This window comes from Exophiala bonariae (assembly GCF_035927105.1).
Source record: "Exophiala bonariae strain CCFEE 5792 chromosome Unknown scaffold_17, whole genome shotgun sequence".
Taxonomy (NCBI): domain Eukaryota; kingdom Fungi; phylum Ascomycota; class Eurotiomycetes; order Chaetothyriales; family Herpotrichiellaceae; genus Exophiala; species Exophiala bonariae.
In genome coordinates this window covers 375393-399397 of record NW_027042492.1, presented here as the reverse complement: position 1 = coordinate 399397, position 24005 = coordinate 375393, and the positions used below count along the sequence as shown (strand labels likewise).

Genomic DNA, 24005 nt, shown 5'->3' with positions numbered 1-24005 from the left:
CAGAGTGCATCATTAACATCAACCCGCAAACATGGCCAACGAAGCATTTACTGTCGCACGGGACAAGTTACCCGGACCCAGAGACAGCACGATTCTCATTACTGGAGGTGCCTCAGGAATTGGTCTCCAAACAGCAATTCTGCTGCATAACCTCGGCAACAATGTTGTGATTGTCGACAGAGCACAACCTCATGCTTCAGCACCGGCATCGTTGATATCTTCATCACGATTTTTATACCAACAGGCCGATATCACGCAATGGAAATCCCAAAGAAGTGCATTTGAAGCCGCAGTCAAGAAGTTCGGGGCTATTGACGGGGTTTTTGTAAATGCTGGAATTGCCGAGTACAAAGACCAGTTTTTCAAGGATGAGTTGGACGCGGACGGCCTGCTCAAGGAGCCCGACAAGAGGGTGTACGATATAGATATGAACGCAGCAAACGACACTGCGAGGCTGGCGATCTATTACCTTCGCAATAAGAAGTCGGGCAAAAAGCCAGGCGGGAGTATTGTTATGACTGCGAGTTTGGCCGGATATCTCGCTAGTGCTGGAGCACCACAATACAGCGCAGCAAAACATGGTAAGTGTCATTTGAAGACTGGCGAATGTCTCTTCTAAATGCTGATTTGTAATTTAGGTATCGTAGGCCTGATGCGAGCGCTCAAGAATGACACCGCCAAGCTCGACATTGCGGTTTCGGTTGTCGCTCCTGGGATTACCTTGACGGATATCATATCTGGCCGTAATGAAGGAGAGTCGTTGAAGGACTGGGCTGTCAGAATGAGAGGGCAAGGTGTTCCGATTAATGACCCTGCGGAGATCGCGGATGCAGTGGTTTATCTTATGAGTGAAGGCATCAAAGCCAATGGAAAGGGACTACTCATCCAAGCGGGTCGTGTCGCAGACCTCGAATTGGGTATTGCTAAGACGAGGAAGCTTTGGATGGGCGATGAGATGTTGAGATTGTTCCGGGGAGGTAGGGATGCCCCTTTATTCCCAAACAAACTGTAATAAAGATGGAGTGTCATAATACCTACGTTGGTGGACCCGAGTCAAGCTATCTTGGAGGTGCATTCTGTGTTCTCATCGTCCTACAGGGCTCAATCGCCAATAACGAATAGTCAAATCTCCAATTCTACGCTTATCTGGTGCTGTCAGGTTTACGCGGGGTTCCGAACTTGCTAAGCAGGGATGTCCTGAACTTCATATTTGTTGGTTCGGTGCATACCAAGTGGTTGTTCTTGATAACCATATGGTTGAACTTTGCAATACGGATGGATGTAGATATTGTAGACCTTGCATTAGTACTAGGCTAATTCTGCGGAGGATGTGACTCGGTGTACAAGGGCTTCTTGAACATTCAGAGAAGCTGATACCTGAAATCGTTTCCAAAAGCGTTTCGCGAAACTCTGGGCAGACTCGCACACCAACCACCACGGCAGTCAAGTCCTGTCGAACACCCGAAGCTCAAAGTTCAGCTGATCTCCACCGCATCGTGGTGGCGTCAGCCTAACACGGGCCCGCGGGCAAGAATAGCCCTGTCTTGGGGCTTGCATCATCAAATTTCGGTTGTTCCTGACGCTTTACATCTTGTGTTGCGTAAAGATGCCCCCGGATAACTCCCAACCCGCATTGGACTGCCAATTAAAGTCGATTTAGGTGGTACTCCAGCAGAACCAAATATCGGCTGCTTGCCAGTTGATCTGGATCTTCATCCTGTTCAGCTTATCGCATTCCCTGAAGAATAACCACCTGGACTTGTACAACTGGTCTGCGACTTCCATATGTATAACATTCCACGCAAAAATGAGCTCGGGTTGAGACTACTACGAGTGGACCATATTGTCTGATCGAAGCCTCTGACACGCCCCACGTTTGGAATCAATCTCCCTCAATGTCCGTTACTGTTCGCCAGCTCAACGGCGACTCGACGTTTCTCTTGATCTTCTCCCCAGAGCCTCAGCCCCTACCTTCAGATTTGCTTTCCGCAAATGGAGCCTTTTCCCTACTTATAGATCCGTGGCTTTCTGGCTCTTCAGTCGTGACGGCCCCATGGTTTGCGAAAACCACACTGAGGACGCCGAGTGCCATTTCTCACCTCTCGGATATTGAAGAACCAGATGTGGTAGTTGTGTCACAAAATAAACCAGACCATTGTCACAAGGAGACTTTACTGCAACTACGACCTGAGGGAAAGACTATCATTGCAGCCGAACCTGGGGCAGCAAAAGCGATCAAGAGTTGGCACCATTTTGACCCTAACAGGGTTGTGGGATTGTCTAAATACGATGCTAAGGTCAAGTTTGGACGTTCATTACGGCTCCGAATCCCTCCATTATCAGCAACTGGATTTCCAGGAGAAGTGTGTATCTCCTTCATCCCGGCGAGGAATTATGTGACCGGCCTACACAATGCTTTTTGTATCACATATCAACCACCAACTCATACAAAATCTGTGGCTTCAATCGCGACCATCGATCTACCGAGAACTACCAAGTATTTTCACATGCCGCTCAGTCCGATGACCATGCCACCCAGCAGTCCACCAGCGCCGTTGTCGCCACTTAATAGCAGACCAATGTCGTTTGCCCATCCTGATGGAGACCGAGATTTATACCCCGGCCCGCGGAAATCACAAGCCTTGAGATCACATAGACCACAATTATCCCGGTCTTCCAATACTGCGTCCTCGGAATTTTTACCTACGCTCGATCACCCAATCTTACGAACCGAGGCAAAGCCTGGCGAGGGGGAGATTGTTCCCCGTGAGTTGACTATTCCCGACCAGTTACCATCCTTGGACCTTCCATTTCATTTCGAACTCGATGCAGCACCAATATTCGTTCGCAAGCTACCAACCCCACCAGATTCGCCAGAAGTCTTTGCTCAGTCGACCTCAACTATCGGGTTCTCACCGCTCCTTCCGTCAACAACATCGCCAAGCACAGCTACATCAGCGAGCCCAGAAAACCTACATGCCTCCCCAATCAAAACACTGACCCACCACAAGTCACTATCATCCGTCTCATCCTGTCCCACCCTCCACAGCCCAGTGACGCCCGCGCGTCCGAAAGCTATTTCCATCATCTACTCACCACACGGACTTCCACTATCTGATCTCCAACCATACATCGAGACGCATCTCGTGCGCTTGGCGGGCGCTCTCCCACTGACGATCCTCTTCCATTCGTTCGACCACGCACAGAACCCGTGGTATTTTGGCGGAAACATCATGACCGGGATGCACGGCGGGGCGGATATTGCTCGCGCGCTGATGGCGCGATGCTGGATCAGCGCCCACGATGAGGAGAAAGACGACCGCGGCCTCAGCGTCAAGCGTCTCCGGGTGAAGCGTATCACGGCGGAGGAGGTCTGCAGAACGCTGTGGGAGGGCGAGGAAGGTGAGTGGTTGAAGAAGAAGGGCTGGACCTGTGATGTGCGGAATCTGGATGTTGGTAGGGATATGTGCGTCGGTCCGACGAGGGACCTGTGCGCTGGAATGGAAGGGAAGCGTGAGAGTCGCCTGATGAAGTTCACGCAGGTTTGATACCCGTGTGGTGGACCGGCATCGTTGAAGCATCCTCTTTGGCATGCTACGATTTTATGAGAGTTTTGGCCGCGCGTGGACTTTTGGATATCCACTCTCGATGTACTAATGTTATGATACCCATACCTGCAGCTAAGGTACAAGCTAGAACAATTTTAATATCTTCACAATATTATTGCCAATGCTACCTTCCGTGTAACATTAATCTTGGGAGTGACGTTTGCACATCTTCTACGACAAGTTGGGCCCATAGAGAGGACATACTGAGGGATATAGCCTGCTTGTCACCGAAAGATCATCAACACCTCCCAAATTGAGCTTGATCGAGTGGAAATGATACAGCCTCGCCCATTAAGACCCAAATGCAGGAAAATTAGGGACTCATCCCTCTGGCTGCCTCAGCTAACAATGCCGAAAATGGAAGAGTTGGGGTTTCGCCTCGTCCTAGATGTTGGCTCATGCATCAAGGACTGGGGGGAGCAGCTCGAAGAGATCCTCGGAAGAGAACAACTCTCACCACAGTTCGTCTGGAAAAGCCGACCCCAACACTCGGGAAGGGTAATATCTTGAAATCTGAGAAGATCAAGATCGATCTCGAAGAAAAGACGTGTCAAGCCAGAGAGTGGTGACCTGCATGGCAAATCTTCAATGGAGATGAGTAGGCTCAACGTTGAATGTGTTGACCCGCCCCTGAGTCGCGTGGGTGTTTGGTATGGCACTCCTTCTGGAAGATGCAGTTGGCTCACGGGGTGGCCAATCTCAGGCCTTTGACGTCAAAGTTTGCCCAGAATCGCATGATCGGGATCCTCCCAGGGTCAAGCGGATGCCCATCGGCTAAATGCACGTCGCAAAGAATGGTCCTGCACCGCTTTTCCAAGTCCGTGATGTCAAACCACTCCGGGAACTTTGGCATATCACCAGGCTCAAGCTTGTCATGCTGCTGAGCAGCAAGCATGTGCTCTACTGTACCAAACGCGCCGACGGGTCTCATGTTTATGGAAAGTATTGGTCCAGACGCTGAGCGGTAGAGACCTAAAGGGCTGGTGAGGAAAAATTTGAACAGTCGATAGTGGGAAGATCCGGGAAGACAGTGCTGCACAAGTAGCTGTATCGATTCCTGAACCATAGACGAAATGGCTCCGTCGTGAAGCCTACCATGATTGTCGTCGAGACCATGACCAAAACCTACCACCATAGTCAAGGACGTGAGTTTTTCGTTCCAGAAGACTCGTGGAAACACACCGCGAGATCCTTTCAACGCAGTAAGCACGAGATGATGAACATCAGGCTCCGCGCTTGCGGCAGGATTTTGAGCGGCTACTGGTCATATCTCCCTGAAATCCGGATCGTTCTTGAGTGCTTTTATAGCTGGGGTCTTGTCCATCATCTCCAATGCGTACCTTACGAGCTGATCGTCGACGACAGACTCGACTTCAATCTTGCTGGCCAGTCGGTATGCATTTATGTGATCCCTGAAGACCTTGCCTGCGCCGATAAGCCCACAGAATAGTGCCCATGCAATGTAGCCAAGCATTTTCCACTTCCGCACACTATCAGCAGGGCCTGGCCCGGGTTGAGGAGGAAGTGATGGTCCATGGTGTTGATAGAGGCGGTGCTGATGGTTTTTCTTTGATGACTGGGAGAATAAGAACGGTCGAGGTATCAATCGTTGCGTTGATGATGCCACTGATAGGACTCGTGTGACATTGAGACTTGAGTAGAGATGCTTGACAAGAGCTAGCTGCGGCATGACAGCATCAATCCTGTGGATGTTCACAGGCTAATGAGAAGTGGTGTCACTGGTGTAGAGCTAAATCATGGATAGCGTTCCTCTCTTGCCCACCTTCGAGTGCTTACGGGGTTCTCTATCATTTAGATTAACTGTCCGGGGTCCGTGGGGGTCGAAGGGGGTGGGGATGCATCACCTAGCTGACTTACGCGTAGTTACCGTGTAGGACAGCTTCTGGATTAAGGGGTTTACCCAACAAGGCAGGTAAGAGGGGTGCCTCTTTAACTAAGAGCCAGGCCTAATTGCCCACCTGAAAGTGGCACTCAAGCCCAGGTGTTAGGTGTCAAGTCGTACCTAACTACCCAATTAATTCGTCACTAATTAGGCCACCAGGCGACTGTACAGTAACATACTTCGCAGGTACGAGTACGAAGTTATAGTGCTCCCCAGGCCTCCGCAGTCCACTCCCATGGTCATCTTGCATGTGCATCTTCTCCACGTGTCGCCAATCTTCCCGTCCGAAGACAACAAACGACGTCATGTCTATGACAACAAAGAGGCGAATATCATTTCTGCGACACACAAATTCCATGTGTCTTTGAGGATTTCGAAATATCCGGGCAGATACTGGCTAGGTATAATCATCAATTGAAAATGGCAGTATCATTGTCCCCCACTCAATCCGCGGCTCTGTTTGACATTCTGACACATTACGACACTTATGCCGAGATTCGAGAGTTTCGACAAACAAATAGCCTGGAGAAGTACGGGCCTCCTTTTGCCATCAAGCACAAGCAGCCGTCAACATCACCCGCTCTTCAGATACTAGTATCAAAATTCCTCTTGACGCTTCCAGGACTGAGAAACCTCCCTGAAGATTTCTGGAAGGTTCAATGCCAAGACATCATAGAGAATCTAGAAAAAGCCAACCTGTCTGAAAGCTACGACAAGGGCGTTATCGGAAGTCGCAAGACTTTAGCAACAGCTATATCCGCTTTAATTGAATATCCTGTGCGAGGTACATATGGCGGCTTCCCGGAAACTCACAACCACAGTCATGACTACGATCTCGCAAATGCCGAAGACTTGAGCCAAGGCTTTCGTGATTTCCTGAACGATGCGATCTATGGCGACGTGCTGGATCGCATGGTCGCGAAAACGGCGGAGACCGACAACCTGGAGGACCATGATTCTCAAACCAAAGCGGTCCATGAGTTCGTTCTGGTCAAGTATGCTTATTCCATTCCGCTCTACCAACAGGCGAATTCTTCGAATATGTGACGCTGATTTTGGCCTAGTCTGGCATCATTGATGCACTACACATTGATTCTGTCACCCAAGGGGCAATACCTGCTTAAGCTAGTCGACAATGCGAACAAGTTGGTGCCATATCTTGTTCTCAAGCAGACTCTTAAGATCGGCAATGTAGCTTCAATGCTCCAAGCCATGGTCAAAGTTGGGCTGGCCAAGATGAGCGTTGCCAGTGTGACGAACTGGATGGGTTTGACGCAAACTCAAGATGAGGGCATGAATCTCATGCAAACGCAAGTCTAGTCCATATATATAGTCCATTATCTTGTACTAACGTGTTGTTTTAGAATCATCTCAACAGTCTTAAGCTGGGACATCAAAGAACTCGAATCGCGAGCCGCAAAGCTCGAGCGCGAGCGGGCGAAGCTAGGAAAGGAACAGTTACAATGCCTTAAAAACTTCACCACACTACAACAAGAGGACCAAGATAAAATTCGGCATCGGAGCCAGAGTGAATCCATTTCAATTGTCACAGCAATCCTCAAGACCAACAAAATTTCCTCCACGGAATTAACAGATCTTCACCATGAGCAAGCTCTAGAATATCTCTCCGTCCAGCTTTCAATCAGAGATCGGAAGCAACTCGTCAAATGCCTTTGCCACAGTGTACCCGATCATCTGACAACTTCAGTGCGGCAACTCGTCGATGCATACGAACCTGTCATCCGACGAATGCACAAGGCAATTGATCTATCATCGACATTGGCCGATTTTGAATACTTTCTTAAAGACCTGATCAAACTAGGACGAATCCAAGTTGATAAAGCTGGCAAATCTGTTGTGCCGACTGTTGGTGACTTCGTACAGCTCCTGCGCAAGCATCAACAATCTTGCCACGTATTCATGCACCAATGTTGTAAGAATGACAAAGAGCTTACAGGATGGTATCTTGACTGGGCCAAGGGGGCTGCACAGCAATTCAAGCGCCATCCTGGAGATGATTTCAGCGCCAACGACACGGCCATGACTGAAAAGGGAGCAGGGTCCCTGACTCCAAATCTGCAAAGTCTTTTTGCTGCTCTCCCACATGAGAAGCAAGACAAGATTCTTCCCATCCTCGATTCGCATTCCAAGTTCCTTCATACTATGCATGAACAATCGTCTGCCAGACTTAGCAAAGTTCTCAAGTCACCACCTACCAAAAATCCTGCGATTGCAAAGATATTCTCATCCGCGCCTTCGCGGCCAAGCTCACGACCATCAAGCCCTGCACCACCAATCGACCGTAAGGCCAACAACGCTACACCAATACAATCTGAGACCAGTAAAGCAATCAAGGAGTCTTCCACACCAGAAGTACATTCAAGCCCCGGTCCTGGTGCATTTCTTGCTCGATGGCAGGCGCTATTGGATGCCACACCCATCACCCCACTAACGCAATCTGGACATATGAACGCCGCAAGCAGTCCTCAGATAATTCAATCAAGCGCAACAGATGTCGACGGTTCTGACCTTGTGCATTTTGGCTCAAAAGAAGCAAGGGGTGACGAGCTTCGGGTCGCCGCAGCTAACGCGCCGCAAAACAAGGGCGATGAACTGGGGCAGAGTGCACGGCAACGGCAGAGAGGACTGAGAATCGTGGTCGACGCTCTGAGTGCCGACTTCAGAAAGTTAATAGCTGAGAAGGGCTGTGATTGGTGAAACAATAGATGAACCTGGTCAGTATATTGATGCGGAAAGATATTTGTGCCTCAAAGCCCACCCTTATCATTTACAGATCTTCAATTATTCGCTAACATCGAGAGAAGAGCATGGGAATTGTGCGTCTGTGTATCAGAGACCTATACTACGTTAGGGAAAGGGAGAATCTTATGGAGGACATGGTTATTCCGCAGCGTACTACACACTTAGAAATCAGGTTGTTAGTTTCTTTTGGAGCTTGAGAGATGTGGCTATGAACACGACGGGTCGATCGATTTCTTGAGCTTCATGTGGCCCATTTCAGATCCCTATGGTTACTGGACGATGTAAGACATCGACAGATTCTCTACCCCTCTAATCTCACTTCTTCGAATATAGCGCCTCCTCAGACTCGCCGGGATTGTCGATATGATTATTTAGATCCTGGGCGGCGTCGGCGAGGAAGAAGGTGGCTAGTGAATGAAGTTCAGCAAGGCATCTGATGAAATGCGCACAATAAGATAAGCTTACCAAATAGTCCGGCCGCAGTTAAGGACGACGCTGTAATCCAAACAGCTCTGAACGAACCAAGATAAGCTGCTCTCAGGGCGTTGGAAGCGGCAGTGATTATAGTAGGGCTGACCCCAGGCACGGCCGCGAGCGCCTCTGCGTCGTTGGTAGCCAGGCCCAGGATAAGTGCCGGAAGAGATGATTCCGGCAGGCCACTTTGCAGAGCGGCTTGCGCAACTTTTGCTGGGAGTAGGACTTTGAACCGTGAGCTGAAGACAGCGGTGTCTGTATCCTCTGTCAGCAGTTTAAATCCAAAGCAAGTCATCTAACGGAATCAGGCTTACATATCGCAACGCCAATCGTGACACCGAGTGATCTAAGTCCCGCGATTAGACCGCTTGTAGTTGCGCTGAGATTGCGCTGTATTAGATCTTGAATCACTATTTTTGAAAGTGCTGAATGGACGTACATTAATTCTGGGGGCGCGCTCAACTGTGCGCCAGAAACCACTGCATTCATGATGAGCGCAAGTGCAGCCCCGAGAAGTGGCTGATAGCCCCAGACACTGGTCCGGCTACCCAACGTTGTGGTAGCCATACAGATCGCCCAAGCCAACAAACACACGTAGCCCGCAATGCTGAGGATCTTAAGGATCTTGAATCTGTAGCAGATCCAAGCGACGATTGGACTGCCTCCCACATAGCAGACCAACACGACAGTGAACCTGAAATTAGAGATTTAAGCACATCGCCTGGAAGCAGGAGTAGGACGATGACTTACACAAGCGAGACATTGAGTCTTGTCTTCTCGTATAGTATAGCACTCTGTGCTGGTACATAGAGGTTGGCAGCCTTGTTAACGATTAGCTGTCAATGTCCTCGTTCACCATGTTGGTACCAAGACATACAGCGAAAACTATGCAGCTGTCAGTGGATTGATCTTTTTGACTTGAGGAAAGATCGGGTACTCACCTAGGCCTTCAATGAAGATCGCAAACAAACATATCGCGGCATTTCGGTCACGACTGGAAGGTGGATATGAGCTTTCCCCACGTACACGATTTTGATTGTCACTCACGAGAATAAAGCAGGGGGTATGAAGCTGTTCTTTCCAATCTTCCAGCAGTAGATTCCAATGAAGCCAAAAAGTATCAGACCGATGATCATTGGCGCCAGAACGTGGGCGTCATTCCATGGGTCTGTTAGGATCAGTATGATTGTGCGTGTGGTCAAAGGAGGAAGTAGATGTACATGGATTATTTGCCCACGACAGACCCATGCAGGTCAAGACCACGGCAAACATCAAGAGCACGTATCCGGGCAAGTCCAGCTATTCAATGTAAATTAGTTGTTGCTAGGCCAGCGAGTTTGAACACTTACTTTGCCTAATTTCTCGCGTTGAGTCAAGGACTTTTGAAGGCTGAGTGGCGGAGGTCGATATACAGCAAAACAAATAAGGCCGCCAATAGCGAACACTCCGGACTGTACGTTTTTCAGCGACCTAGCCCGTCATGACAGATTAACGTGTTCTCACATTGATGTAATATATCTGTATCATCACGTTAGAAATGATTCCGATTGCTGAGGACCTATGACTTACATATCGGAATGCCTGCACACCGTATACATCAAGCATCTTGCCTCCTGCGAGGAGCACAAATATTGAGCCAGACCCTCCAGCCTACCAATATCTGTCAGTGAAACTTCGACAGAGATATGTTGTACCATATACCATATTGATGCAGGCTTGTCCTGACAGTCTCTGTCGACGAGGCAGGACTTCGGAGGCAACGGCAAATTGAAGAGGCTTTTGACGATCTCAGCGATCATTACAATTGAAGAGGATTAAGAGTTTCCGCCTACTGTCGACGCAAATGCGGCCCCTACCAAAACCTCGCCCAGAATTGCAACGCCGATCTACCCGCGTTGTCAGTGATACAATCGGTTAAGGCAAAATTCCAACTCACAGTATGTGCTCGGGAGGTGATCAGAGTTCCGATGCATCCCATAGCTGACAGAATGATTAGAGGCCACCGTCGGCCCCAAAGATCTCCTGCTCGGCTAACAGGAGGAGAAAAAACCACAAAAGTCAGTGTGAGGGAGGCAAGCATCCAATTCTCTTTTCCCACACCTCCTGTAGCCTCGGCGACAGCGCTTGCAAACTCCATTGTTTGTCAGTTATGCTGTGGATTTTGAGCTTGGACGTGAAACCCTTACAACGCCTGTTGTGACCAGCTGTATGAATGTGGCAAAGGAAAGAAATGACACGGCCTGAAAAAGATTGTTAGGAATTAAGCATAATGGACGAGGGCTCTGTGGCCAGACTCACAGCAACTAGTAGGTACGTCTTCAGATGAAGATGTGGTGCCGGTTCGATCTCGAAGTGTTCCATTGTGGCTGTGCTAGCATCATTGTCGCCCTTATACTCGCGGACGTTCTCTCCCGGGGAGCCAGGGGTCACAGACTTGTCTTTTTGCATGGCTGTGAGTTTGGCTTAGATTACTGGCTGCGGTGCACTCTGGCTGAGGGTTAAGAACAAATTATTCATCATGAGGTGTGGGATGAACAACCTCTTTATGCATGCCTCCTTCTGCCGTCCCAGTATTCTCCGTCCCCCCCCCTCCGTCAGCCAGAATACATTCCCCAGATTCTCGGAAGTGGAGGAAGAAGAACCCGGGGTAGAGTCCGGTAGAGTGGTCCCACTATCACTTCTGTCCGAGTGGTCCGCCAATTGTCGACAGAGAGGTCTAGAACGCACGAAAGCCGCGGTCACTTTGTCTTGTTGGCGACATTGGATCATCCTGCTGAAAGGAGCAACTACCACGTCTCGCGATTTTTTGAATAATGGATCAGACAGGTGCTGCCGGACTCACTTTAAGTGCTACGTAGTTCACGGAAAGCCCGAGGTGGAAGGGAAGGGATTCTTAACATTTACTATCAACCCATCAGAGGCGCAACTCTCAGGAAGAGCTAGGTCTGTCAGCCGGCGAATCAATATTATACATCCTTAAGATTGGAGAAGCTGCTTGAAGTCGCAGGTGTGGCATGATCGTCAGGCCATCTCCACATGGTCGTATATCATCAACCCTGTCTCTAGAATATTTGTTGATTGTTGCTAATTATGCTGTTTCGAGATTGTACGATCATCACGGTGCTTGGTGGCATACTCTAGCTGAGAAGACACAGAGTACAGGCTTTCACAATCCAGAACACTGTCCAATGTCGTTTGGCTGTGTATGTTCTGATTAGTTGTGAAACTCTCCAGCTGATGGAGGAAGTTATGCTTGGAACCCGACTAGGCTCGGATGCCCACAGCTTCGGGTCGATAAGGGTGGCAAATGCCTTCACTTTCCCAGTCCGGTTGGCCAGCCGCAGACAAGGCCATCATTGACATGCAACCTTCTCATGGCCGTCAAGATATCCGCATTCTTCCTGCTATTGTTTTGAGTAGCATGTATGGCACTGGCTTTGCCTAAATCATCCGATCAATAAGCCTTTTCCGTTCACAGTGCATGAGAGGCTTCCCAGTACAAGGGCTGACCTTGAATACGACCGGGCCGAGCATTTTCCTACAGAGAGCTAGACCTTTCAAACTATGACTCGGGTACAAATCGCTTGGATGTAGATTCTATTTTGCGACAGCCCTGCACAAATAAGTGCAGCAGTCAAATCGGATTTTGTAATTATCCTTTGGCTCGTGAAGTCTTCTGTAGCCACTTACCATCCGGCAAAATTGCCAAAATGCCAAACCAAATAAGGGACGATCTCTACAAGATAGACACAGTCTCATTCCCGTACATCTACGAGGAGAATGTGACCATACGTCTCAAGGCTTTCGACGGCCTGGTGCGGTGCAACATCTACAGGCCTCAAACCCAAGATACAGTACCTGTACTTGTCACATATGGACCATATGGGAAAGACATCCACTTGAGTGCGTGAGTAGGCGAAGAACCGCAAAGAATCTATGCCAATGAAAAAAACCACTCACATGACAACTAGTTTCCACCCTGCATCTTTCGATCAGCTGAACCCTAAGCACAAATCAGCGCACACATCCTTCGAAACTCCTGATCCAGGTTACTGGACTGCAGCAGGTTATGCCGTACTTCGCGCAGATGAGATTGGACTAGGACAATCTCCAGGGGTGATGGACACTATGTCACAATCTACATCAGATGCCTTCGCAGATGTGATTGAATGGTCGGCAGAGCAGCCGTGGTGTAATGGAAAGGTGGCATTAACAGGCATCAGTTATTTCGGAGGAAGTCAGTGGAGAGTAGCAGCTCGACGGCCCAAAGGCCTGGTGGCGATTTCTCCCACCGATGGCATGGCGGACTACTACAGAGATCGCTGCCGACATGGCGGGATTTTGACTGGATTTTTATCACGATGGTTTACAAACTCGGTGCTGTCAAATCAATACGGACTCCCTGGGAAGCTGAAGCGCAACTGGGGTCCCGACACGCTCGAAGGGGATCTCTCCGATGAAGAACTTGCTCAGAACCGATGTGATCAGGTTGCTGACACAGCAAAACATCTTTATCGCGACGAAGTATACTACAAGTCTCGTGATTATAATCTGGAAGACATCGAAGTGCCTATCCTCTCGTTTGCGAACCTGGGAAGCATTATGATCCATTTTCGTGGAAACTACGAGGGATTCCGCTTAGCTGGATCTAAACGCAAGTTTATACGCTTCATTACCGGACGTCACGACTTGCCTTTCTATGATGATGATCATGTCGAGATACAGAAGAGCTTCCTGGACGCATTTTGTAAAGACGACGATCGTGACGGATGGACGAGCGGAAGGAAGCCACCGGTTGATCTAGTGTTGCGAAAGGGCAATGTTGGCTACAACAACCCCGAGGCTGAGAAGACATTCAGACGCCGGGCTGAGTATGAATGGCCAATCGCTCGAACACAATATACACGCTTCTATCTTTCACCCGATGCTCGCCTTGTACGGGAAGCACCCAGCATTCATTACGATAGAGTTTCGTATCGAGCGCTAGGAAACATGGAGGCCCCGGAAGCTGTCAGTTTCAGTACGGCTCCTCTGCCAAACGAGACCGAGGTTACAGGCTATATCGTTGCCCATCTCAATCTCTCTGTCACTCCGCACCCTGGGGGCACCATTCCTGAGGATATGGACGTCTTCCTGACTCTTCGCCATGTCACTTCTAATGGTTCTGAAGTACACTATACTGGTATCACTGGAGAACCCGTGCCATTGAGTAAAGGCTGGCTTCGAATGAGTCTGAGAAAAGTGAACAAAGAACATCCGCGACATCAGGAATGGCTTCCACATCGGGATTACTTTTCTTCGGACGTCTTGCCTGTGCTACCGGGCGAGGTATATCTGGTGGATATTGAGGTCTGGGCCACATCGGTGGTGGCTGAGAAGGGCGACCGGTTCGTGTTCGAGATCGCCAGTGGTGATACCGAAGGGGTCGGCATGTTTGGCCATGACACCCCCGAGCGGTTAGTGTTCCCTCAATTCTCTCTGAGTATATTTTTCGCCGTTCTGTCTTTGCTGCCTGTTTGTGTGAAATCTCAAGCTAATCGGGATGGCATATAGCTCTCCTAAAAAATTGGCAGGAATGAATCACATCCATTTCAGCCCTGAATATCTCAATTGGGTGAGCTTGCCAATCATACCAACAGCATGAACCGTAGCCGTAGACAGGGAGAACTAAACCACTGCGGATAGTCTGGTCAACATTCCAGGCAGATAAATATGAGATTGAATAATAGTCCTACATTCCTCCACGTGGTGCTTGTTCGGTGTTACATTAGTCTACGATTCCATTAACGCTCAATACTGTTTGGAAACGATTGAGACGGTGGGTGGTTACGTAGCCATGCAGGTGTAGTTAGGCAAAGTAAATTGAGTTGCAGTCTTGATTTGGAATCATATTCTGCTAGATGCATATCCCTTCTGCTCTTGCTTCGCTAAACTGTCCTTGCGGTCTTGTCGCAAAAGCTCCAGCGCATCTCGCAGTATATTTGGGGTATAGTTGTAGTCGTTGAGACCCTCTACTGTGGCTATCAAGTTGTTAGTTATGCACGAGGATAAGGTAATTGTCTTTCTCTCGAGTTTTTATCCACACAATCTTGCTGCTTCTGCAGTCTAAGACGAAATGCATAGCAGGGACATTTATGTTTTTGATAGACTTACTCGGGACGGGGCCCTCGAAGAAAGGCTGCGCTGCCTTTACCACCTTGTGAATCTCGTCTTGCCCAACGCTCGACAGAATTTGGACGGCACTGACCCGATTAAAGCGTAATTCTTGAAAAAGCTGAAGTCGGCGCGGCACGTCCTTTTTAGATCGAAGATCTGAGAGCAGTACTCCCAAAGCTGCACCATCCTCAACTGCCATTGCACCTCCTTGACCTTGATCTAGAGATTAGAAATTGTGTTAATTGGGATGACGCCAGCTTGTGGTAGATTGAGCAATTGTATCTATAAGCTAGTAAATTTCGACTTACGAGGTAGCATAGGGTGAGCAGCATCACCGATGAGAACAACACTGCCCTTTGTTAGCGCCGGTATGGGTTGCTTTCGCATGCAAAGCTGGAACAGTTTGATGTCGTCCGCTTTTCTGAATGCTCAAAGTGTTAGCATGAAGCATGTTCGAGAGTCAGAAAGATTTGGGCAGGTCCAACTTACGAGCATACTGCTTGCAAGATAGGGTGCAGTGGACTGCAATCTTTCAAGAAAGTTTCTCGGTCTACGGGAATATTCCATACTAGAATATATCAGGGTCAGTGGAATCGTAAGTGATTGTCGGTTTAAAGAGAGCCGATATTGAATGAAACGCGAGACACCTACCTTCCTGTTCATAGCCCTGGATTTTTCCGGGAACAAAAAATCCAAAATTTTGTAGAGCACCCCTGAGCGATGAAGGTCAGCTGATCGATCACAAATAAGCGTGGTTGAATGAGGCCGGGAAGTGCATACTGGCGACAAGGGTACCACACGAGTCGCCGGTCGTCTAAGCGTGCGATATTGGCTTGAAAGCCTTCTCCTTCAAATAGTGAACGTGTTCTCGGGTCCTCCAAGAGCCTTTCTGTCGGAATCAAAAACCGATAAACCACTTTCTCGGTTGGTGAGACGCCTGTGGAGATCTGGTCACTGACAACTTTTGCTGCAAACTTGGTCTGTCGTCGTTAAAAGTCGATCAGCTGATTTGATGATCCGAGACAAAGAAATGAGCTTCTAAGAGCAGTACTTACTCGGACACCGTCTGCCACCACAATCAGATCTTTTTTCATTCTTTCACCACTCGTAAGTATTACAGTACCATCGAGATCGATATCTAGGATCTCGGAGGATAAATTGATCTTGGCAACGTATTTTGTATTTGGTCGGGGCTCAGTGGCTAGCTTTTGAAGCTGTTGATGAAGATCAACGCGATGAAACAAGGAGTACGAGGCGCCATACAGGCGCACAGTATCTGGCGTCCTCGCGATTCTCAAAATTTCTAGTGTATGTGCGTCAAGCAGAGAACTCTAGTAGGACGTTAGCTTGCCCGGCAGACCAAATGGCGAGATGTACTTGGTGGAGTTGAGTCGCGCGCGCGGCCTCAAAATCAAATTCGTAGTAGGACAATATTCTTGTTGCATTTGGACACATGTGGATAGCCGCACCTATCTCGTGTGCAAACTTTGACCGCTCAAACATCTTCAACTATTCCGTCAGCGATCTGCTGGCAAAAAGGGGTTGAATGAGTTGACCTCAACATTGTGACCTGACTGCACCAATGCGACTGCAGCATTGAGACCTGCTATTCCAGCTCCGATGATAGCAATATCTAGTGATTGTTGGCCTGGTTTAGGTGCAAAGTGATTAGGAGGAAATGGCTTGTAGTATTCTCCGGCGTAACGACCATTCCGTAGCAATCTCGATGCTACAGTTTCGTCTGGAGGACAGTGAATGGGCTTGGTAGAATCTTCCATGAGTGATGATACTATCAAATCTGCTGCACAAAACATCAGCTCATGGACATGTTGATAAAAGAAGCTCACAAAAATACTCACGGGCGACGTGAAGAGTCGCCATTAAGATGTGGGTATGCTCACGGAGTCAACTTGGATAAAGCCACCCTACCGGCCGGTACTCGTTGATTTCGGGTCGGGAGCCCCCTCCGGCCCACGCTAAGATGTCTCAGGTGATGTTGGACGTTGTGCCTCTCTCAAGCGGAGGCATGCCCGGAAGTAGTTCATACTGCCCACGGCTCCCGGTCTTCACCACACAAAGACTAGCATTGAATTCCCAACCGATATATGTTTGCCAGGTTTTTGTAATCGCTTGATTGCTTTCTTACCACACCACGGATCCTTATACACGATCAGCATAATGTCCTCGCAGCAAAACCCCCAAAGCTCTGGAAACGAACACATTCCATCACCTAGTCGGTACATCACTACTCATCGCCCTGATGGCAAGTCAATCTTTTACAAAGGCCTCGACGCTACTTTACCAGCTCAGACTATCAGACCGGACGTCGATTTCCGCCTTGTATATACCAGCTCGACTTTTCCTGTGAAATTAGACGATGAGGAAGATATCCGAACTTATCGTTCATTCTTAGAAGGCACGAAACCCGGACTCATCATCAAAGGCGGTACTGTGGTGCGAATTTGCGATTATGCACCAGGGGGACCTCCTCCGATCATGCACAGAACAGTGAGTTTGGACTTCGGCATTGTGCTTCAAGGTGAGATGTATGCTGTCATGGACTCTGGTGAGAGACAGTACCTGAAGACCGGAGATATCGTCATTCAGAGACAGACAAATCATGCATGGGAAAATGCAAGCAAGGACAATGCTGCACGAATGCTATTTGTGCTTCAAGAAGCGGACCCTCTTACAGTGGGATCAACTACTCTGTCTGAAGACTACGGAGAGATTCAGGGAGTGCAGCCAAGTACTTAGATGACAGATTGGCCACTTCAGGCTGCCACTTCGCTCATGATCATTGGACTGCTACTAAACTAGACAAATCTATCACAAGAATAGGAAAACGGGATGTGAGCAAAGCTAGATTTCCAGGTCAGCCTTCCTGTCTCAAGCGATTGATGTCACCACCAGATGCTGTCAATTGTGATAAAACTAGTGCATAAGCCCAAGCAATTTAATCAAGTTCTCTAGAACATAAGCTTCGACTCATGGATCGAAATTGTTGTCGATCATTAGCTTAATAAAAGCGAGAAATGTGCAATCTGGAATATTGTGATCGAAAGTCGAAAGCAGCAAGATTCATACACCATTATATGTGAGTCAATAATCAACTTTCCGACTGTTACTAGTTTATGAGTAGGACCGTACCATCACGTCCAGGCTTTCGAAAAAGGTGTATAGCTTCGGAGATATCTGATAAGTGGAACTCCCCAGCGACTTTGAAAAACAGGCGATTCTCCTTGACCATTTGTACCAGCTTCACCATGTCAGCAGCACGCGTCTCGTATGACAACTGCGTCCAATGCACCATTCCAATGCCACAAATCCTTTTCGCCGTCATGCAAAGATGAACATGGTCGACAGGAATCGGCTCGCCTGTCAATGATCCATAGCTAATAAGAGTACCCGCTGGTGACAAAAGGCTTAACACTTCCGCTCCGATTTTCCCCCCAACGGCATCCATGGCTGCAAATATTCTACGCCCAGCCGCAGCTTTGCGGACTTCCTGTTGCCAATTTTCGCCATCGAACCCGATCATATCAATACCTGTCGCTTTCTCTAACGCTTTTGCCGATGTTGCCGATCGAACGAGACCAATGGGAGTGAAACCTTTTGCCTTGAGGGTTGCAGCCGCCAATCTCGCCACGGTTGATCCGGCCACCGTCAAAAGGACAACACCAGCTTCCATTTTTGATGCGGTCAAATCTTCCACGACGTGTTTGACTGCAGCTATTTTCAAGACCCCAGCTTGTGGATGCGCTGCGATTTCTTCCACGAGGCGTGCGAGCATCATGGCCGCGACAGGGTTGATGAAGAGTTGAGCCGCAACCTCATCCTCTAGATCGTGTGGCACCACTGTCACGTACTCTGCCTCGACCAAGGCCAGTTCCTGCCAGCTTCCTAAGGAAAAGAATGACACTCTATCTCCAATGTGGAGCCCAAATTCATCTTCAACTCCCTGCCCGAGAGCTCTGATGATGCCCACACCTTCGCAACCAGGGGTGTACCCGTTCGTCGGAAGTTCACGTTTGATCGGATCGTGGCCTCCAGAGACCACGAGCAGATCCCCGTTGTGGATTGGTCTCTTGTTGACTTTTACAACCACCTGGCCAGGACCTGGCTCGTCCGGCTCTGGACCATCCTCTGCCTTCAGGACCTCTGGCGGGTGTCCGTACTGGTAAAAGACTATCCTCTTCGTCATGATCGTTCACAGATGTCAGGTAATCTGCTTCCAAATTAAACGAAAGAACCGACGAAAGATTTGCTTGAGTTAATATCGATTCACAACATCGATCAACACGCCTTGGCAACATGAGTTTTACAAGTATCTTGGAAGCCTCTACTGTGTCGGCAGATACGCGAAAATGGGATTCATGGATCTCGGATGCGGTTCCAACTTTTGCACCTGTGTGGGGCCGGGGCCGGAAGACTTTCAGTGGAGACAATACCTCAGGACTCCGAGTTGCTGCTCGACACGCCTGGAAAGAGCTGCCATTACGATGTTGGCCCTTCTCATTGCATCAGAGCATGTTGTACAGATGAAGCATAGAATAGACGCAACAAAATCGAGTATCACTCCAAAGCGGAAACAGTTTCCCGGCTCTAGATCCCAAACTTAATGAAATACATAGGTTTTGAGATCCTACTGGTTGATGAAGCTATTGTGGCCAATCGTCATGATCTATATCTGAATTTCTTCATAGAAGCAAGTTGGCGCTCAATCGAACATATTCGACACACGGCCCAGTGTCAAATCTTTCAGGCGACCTCAACCTGCATATTTAGACTATCAGCCCTCTGAAGGCCATTCACCAATACTGAACTGTGTTTCAGCTTGGTTTCGCTGTTTCCTCAATGTTAGAAGGTTTCACGTGGAAGTTATGATGAAAACACATTTAGAGACGCAGCTTACCAATTCCCACACTTCTGCCCCCAAAACAGCTTTCTCGCCACGATCTTCTTCCTCACCAACCAGTCCTGCCACGAAGCAGGTGGGCATGTAGTGATCATCGGTGCCGTGAGCATCGCGGTAGTTCGGATGCTTCATGAGGCGGATAACTCCACGCTTTAGCTCTGGGCCGCCGCCGTTTTTGCAAATGACATCCTCTAGAGCTTGTCTGAATTCTAGGTGGGTTGCATCTGGTGGTTTTTCCTGGGCGAAATTGTCTCTGTAGATCGCGTTGTACTTCCAGTCCGTGCGGTACAAGTTGTGCACACCTCCACCAGACCCTATGAATAAGTACCCCTCTTGTCGTAAGGGCCTTAGGACTCGTCCGATCTCGAGATGGAAGTGTGGCTCGAAGAAGGAATTCAAGGAGATGATCGTAACTGGAGGCATTCCCCCTGGAAACATTCTTATCAGCATGGGAAAGGTGTCGATCAGCCAGTTGAATTGCGTGTCGGCAATCGCGTCAAAACCTGCATCCCTGAGCAACTCAACGCATCTATGCGCCGTTGGTATGTCTGGGTTCGCAACATGATGAATCCATGTTGCTGATTTGACCATACCAATCCGCTCTGGCTTAGGGTCTGGATTGGCAGCCACATGTACTCTCCGTCCGCCAACCTCCCAATGAGCTCCCTAGATGTATTGGTTTCACGTCAAATAGACTAAGGTTGACGGGATCGTATTTACCATCATGATAATCCCTTTGACAGGATATTTGAGAGCTTTGTCTCCGTGGTATCTCCAGTAGTCACGTACATGGGACTCCTCACCCGTGAGCATCGTAGTACCATGGGAAAACAATAGGACTGGCGCAAAGTTGCGCGATAGCTTGTTAGATTGCATTATTGTGTGATGTTGTAGGAAATGGAGATGTTTCTGCAAAAGATAGCAGAGGCGTACTGAAGAACTATCACATCCCCCGGAGGAAGGGCAAGTGGGTAACCCACCTAACTGAGAGGGCTTTTAACTAGCTCAGCCGGGCAACATTCTCGGACGCCCGTGTCCCAGAGTTCAAGTGGAGCCGCATAGAAATTTTGAGTGTCCACCCTGGCAATTGCAGGAAGCGATGGTCTGGTCGAGAAGTCTTATGGCCTCAAGTGACCAGTAAATGAGATATCCAAAACAGAGAAACACCAAGATGTGTAAGGCACTTTGGCTTATGATTTCTCAGATAATCAAGCTGCTGGAGGACAGAAGAAATATCGGCCAGCCTATAACAGTGGCAGATTCAAGTCTTGGAACGTTGCAGATATCTGAAAACTTGTGTCGATTTCAGTTGGTGTAAGAAAACTAATAATAATTTTGGCTCAATGAGATACTGGTGTATGACATCGACTAGATTCAAAAAGTACTATCGTGGCCTCCAGCGAGTATGCACTAAACAGCACTACCATTCTCCAGCTATCTTATGCTCAAATAATTTATTTCCGACCCCAAATCTCTTTGAGACCCGATCAGCCATCTAGGCTGGCATTTAGCCTAGTACAAGATTCCATAAGGTTATAGTACTCACCGCGAGGCATCCACATCCTACAAACAGAGTGAAAATGAAAATGTCCACCACTATACTGTTTCCTGAGAGCTCGCGCCATTCTGGATGGTATCTGACTTGGCGGAAGTCGGGTATGTGGCGATGATCCGTTGGCCACCATGGTGGATTGCTTCCACTTGTGCGTGGCCTTAAAATAGATGGCTCTGGAGTTGGTAGTTGAGGTTGGGAGGAAATAAGATCCTCCTTGTGTGTTTCTCCTTCCGACAATTTCATCGGAGCCGTGATGATATGCTGCGCCAAAGTTGAGGTTGTTGATGACATGGCGCCGTTGCCTTTTCCACCGTGAAGATGTCCGCGCGTGGTTGCAGATTGTTGTAAAAATTATTCTCATATGATTGTAACGTCCAATTTCACCTTGTCAGCAAAATCAGCACTGAAACATATCATGGCTGGAAATTATGAGGACCCGGTACCCGATCGGCTGACGTGGAGAGTACCGGGGGTTGGAGCCAGCGCCCTTAAAGCAATACTGAGTTCGTGGGAGGTCACTATAAGCCTGAATACAAGGAGCTTAAGCTCTACTTGTGTGTCGGAGCATTGGTTACTACATAATCTTGACCATCCTAACAATCGTTCGCCAGCGGCTCTCGAGTTACGATTGAGGTGGAATGAGAACATCTTTCTGTCATTCAGCTCACTGAAAAACAACATTCGCAGACACAGGTTATGGCTTTCGATGCGATAACAGTCATCCGTAGCACCGCCCAAGATGGCCGTACGAGGGATTTGCGATACAAACAAAGGCAGCTTCGGTCATTGCACGAGTGGGTAAGCAGTCACTCTGCAGCGATCGAAGTTGCCGTGCAGCAGGACTACAACTTCTCTGTAGCTGAAGCGCAATGTCTTATGTCTCAAACACTCAACGAAGCAAGAATTTTCTACGATCAGCTTGACCTACAAAGAGATCTCAACAATGAATACCGTCTCAGAAACGGGCAAAGCAACGAAGCACGAAGGGTCTCAGTAGGACTAACCTACGTAATTCCCGAAAAATGGGGTCTCTTTTTCAACGCCATGAGCGTGCTTTATGCCTGTATCGCAGCTGGTTCATGTTGTGTGATCGAGGTAACGAGGAAACGCAAACGCTCGATGTCAATGAGAAAGTTCCGCTGATAAACACCCAGCTGCCAGACTCCCCTACCGCTAGCACATATCTCCTATCGAATTGCTTACGCGAGGCGTTGGACCCAACAGCTTTTTTCACGCTCAGCACTCGGCCTGACCTCAATGTGCTTTTTCACTTTCTCGTGGTCGATCAAAATGTGAAAGTCTTTCAAAAAGGTTTGCAGAGCGATCTGGAGACTACGGGGCGCGCGGTGGCCGCCTCCATAGTTGACCGTACGGCGAATCTCAAGCTAGCGGCCCAAGAAGTCCTCAAGTCGGCACTATTATTTTCAAAAAGAGGGCCGTACGCCCCGATTTGTGTCCTCGTCAACGAGTTTGTGGAAGCAAAGTTCATTGCACTGCTGCATGAACATTCCAAATCGTTCTCACGGACGGATAGAGAGAATGGACGTAATACATTACGCGATCCCCAAGGAAATGGAGACAAACACCGTGCAATACTTGATGAAGAAGATATACTTGCCAGTGGTTTACGGCTTGTTAGACTATCGGAACGGTACTCGAACACTTCGCTGAGATTGTTCATGCATATTATACTAATCCTTCTTAGACGCGATCTGTGGACCTCTCAACAGCATTGGAGTGCTTCAACATTACTGGTATTGGCTACCAGCAGTCATGATGATGCTATTGATGCGCTTAATGCGACTAATCGAGAAGCTTTACTGGCATTGTATATCTTTGCAGACCCAGCAGCTGCAAAATATCTAGCCCAATTCATTAACACCAAAGTCAGCTTTGTGAATTATGTTCCAGCTCATATACTAGGTAAGTCGCTTGGTAGAATGGGTTGTGAAAGGTCCCTTTCTAACGCTTCTGATATTTACAAAGCTTGGCCTGCCGCTCCCGATGGTCATGCATTCTCACCATACACACTTTATGATCGTGCTACGATGGAAATCCCCAGCCCACAGTTCGCAATGCCTGAGAATATCCAATTAAATCTTCAAGATTTTACTCAGAAAACGTCACAGAGTCGCGAGGCGCTGTATCTAAAAGCTTTGCAACCACTGAAGTCTAATGACCAACCAGAGCCAAGAAACAAGAATTTCTTCTCTCAAGGTCTTTTGGCAGGTGTTGTCCTCGTTGTCCTGCCAGTCCTTTCTATCACAACCGGCAGCTTAGCGACTTTGATCATCTATTTGTGGAAGAGGAGTGCGTGACATGGTGAACACACCACAGGCGCCACTCTGTAGAGTTGGGATCTTGCATTTTTCTTTGAATAAGGGACACTAGGTTCACTATCTGAATACAAAAAAGTCAGTAGGGCGCCAGTAGTTGGAGCTGTACTCATCTATTGAGTTGCATCACTATGAGATCTTTGATCCGATCAAGTTCTTCACTCATTTGCACCATTTCGGGTTTGTGGGCAAGTCTCTGTAGACGGAACAGGACGCTGAACTGTGCCCGGGTAGCACCTTACCGCGTCAAAATCTTGCTATTCCCTCTCTTCAAGAACGCAGGCGGAACGAA

At 48.5% G+C, this 24005-nt stretch overlaps 10 protein-coding genes across 10 annotated transcripts; 6 read left to right on the top strand and 4 right to left on the bottom strand.

Moving 5' to 3' along the window:
* Positions 1-31: 31 nt before the first annotated feature.
* Positions 32-1012, top strand: LTR84_003755 (uncharacterized protein; the record flags this gene model as incomplete). Its single annotated transcript, XM_064847339.1, has 2 exons — positions 32-581; positions 639-1012. 2 exons carry the CDS (start codon positions 32-34, stop codon positions 1010-1012), a joined length of 924 nt encoding a protein of 307 aa, XP_064705060.1.
* An 883-nt stretch (positions 1013-1895) lies between these two features.
* On the top strand, positions 1896-3548 carry LTR84_003754 (uncharacterized protein; the record flags this gene model as incomplete). Its single annotated transcript, XM_064847338.1, has 1 exon — positions 1896-3548. The coding sequence occupies one exon, from the start codon at positions 1896-1898 to the stop codon at positions 3546-3548; it is 1653 nt and encodes a 550-aa protein (XP_064705059.1).
* A 1324-nt stretch (positions 3549-4872) lies between these two features.
* LTR84_003753 (uncharacterized protein) lies at positions 4873-5298 on the bottom strand (the record flags this gene model as incomplete). Its single annotated transcript, XM_064847337.1, has 1 exon — positions 4873-5298. One exon carries the CDS (start codon positions 5296-5298, stop codon positions 4873-4875), a length of 426 nt encoding a protein of 141 aa, XP_064705058.1.
* Positions 5299-5931: 633 nt separating this feature from the next.
* Positions 5932-8229, top strand: LTR84_003752 (uncharacterized protein; the record flags this gene model as incomplete). Its single annotated transcript, XM_064847336.1, has 3 exons — positions 5932-6506; positions 6576-6778; positions 6890-8229. 3 exons carry the CDS (start codon positions 5932-5934, stop codon positions 8227-8229), a joined length of 2118 nt encoding a protein of 705 aa, XP_064705057.1.
* A 360-nt stretch (positions 8230-8589) lies between these two features.
* Positions 8590-11196, bottom strand: LTR84_003751 (uncharacterized protein; the record flags this gene model as incomplete). Its single annotated transcript, XM_064847335.1, has 16 exons — positions 8590-8681; positions 8740-9003; positions 9063-9442; positions 9499-9569; positions 9626-9633; positions 9690-9742; positions 9796-9916; positions 9969-10047; positions 10098-10199; positions 10252-10266; positions 10318-10398; positions 10450-10524; positions 10581-10634; positions 10685-10879; positions 10935-10988; positions 11047-11196. 16 exons carry the CDS (start codon positions 11194-11196, stop codon positions 8590-8592), a joined length of 1794 nt encoding a protein of 597 aa, XP_064705056.1.
* Positions 11197-12458: 1262 nt separating this feature from the next.
* On the top strand, positions 12459-14301 carry LTR84_003750 (uncharacterized protein; the record flags this gene model as incomplete). Its single annotated transcript, XM_064847334.1, has 2 exons — positions 12459-12655; positions 12720-14301. 2 exons carry the CDS (start codon positions 12459-12461, stop codon positions 14299-14301), a joined length of 1779 nt encoding a protein of 592 aa, XP_064705055.1.
* Positions 14302-14634: 333 nt separating this feature from the next.
* On the bottom strand, positions 14635-16682 carry LTR84_003749 (uncharacterized protein; the record flags this gene model as incomplete). The annotated part of the gene is made up of 9 exons (XM_064847333.1): positions 14635-14768; positions 14902-15123; positions 15213-15325; positions 15394-15472; positions 15556-15617; positions 15685-15884; positions 15960-16235; positions 16282-16413; positions 16461-16682. 9 exons carry the CDS (start codon positions 16680-16682, stop codon positions 14635-14637), a joined length of 1440 nt encoding a protein of 479 aa, XP_064705054.1.
* A 400-nt stretch (positions 16683-17082) lies between these two features.
* Positions 17083-17661, top strand: LTR84_003748 (uncharacterized protein; the record flags this gene model as incomplete). The annotated part of the gene is made up of 1 exon (XM_064847332.1): positions 17083-17661. One exon carries the CDS (start codon positions 17083-17085, stop codon positions 17659-17661), a length of 579 nt encoding a protein of 192 aa, XP_064705053.1.
* A 370-nt stretch (positions 17662-18031) lies between these two features.
* Positions 18032-20698, bottom strand: LTR84_003747 (uncharacterized protein; the record flags this gene model as incomplete). The annotated part of the gene is made up of 3 exons (XM_064847331.1): positions 18032-19081; positions 19820-20488; positions 20543-20698. The coding sequence occupies 3 exons, from the start codon at positions 20696-20698 to the stop codon at positions 18032-18034; spliced, it is 1875 nt and encodes a 624-aa protein (XP_064705052.1).
* A 1375-nt stretch (positions 20699-22073) lies between these two features.
* On the top strand, positions 22074-23695 carry LTR84_003746 (uncharacterized protein; the record flags this gene model as incomplete). Its single annotated transcript, XM_064847330.1, has 4 exons — positions 22074-22472; positions 22532-23028; positions 23083-23300; positions 23364-23695. The coding sequence occupies 4 exons, from the start codon at positions 22074-22076 to the stop codon at positions 23693-23695; spliced, it is 1446 nt and encodes a 481-aa protein (XP_064705051.1).
* Positions 23696-24005: the final 310 nt, after the last annotated feature.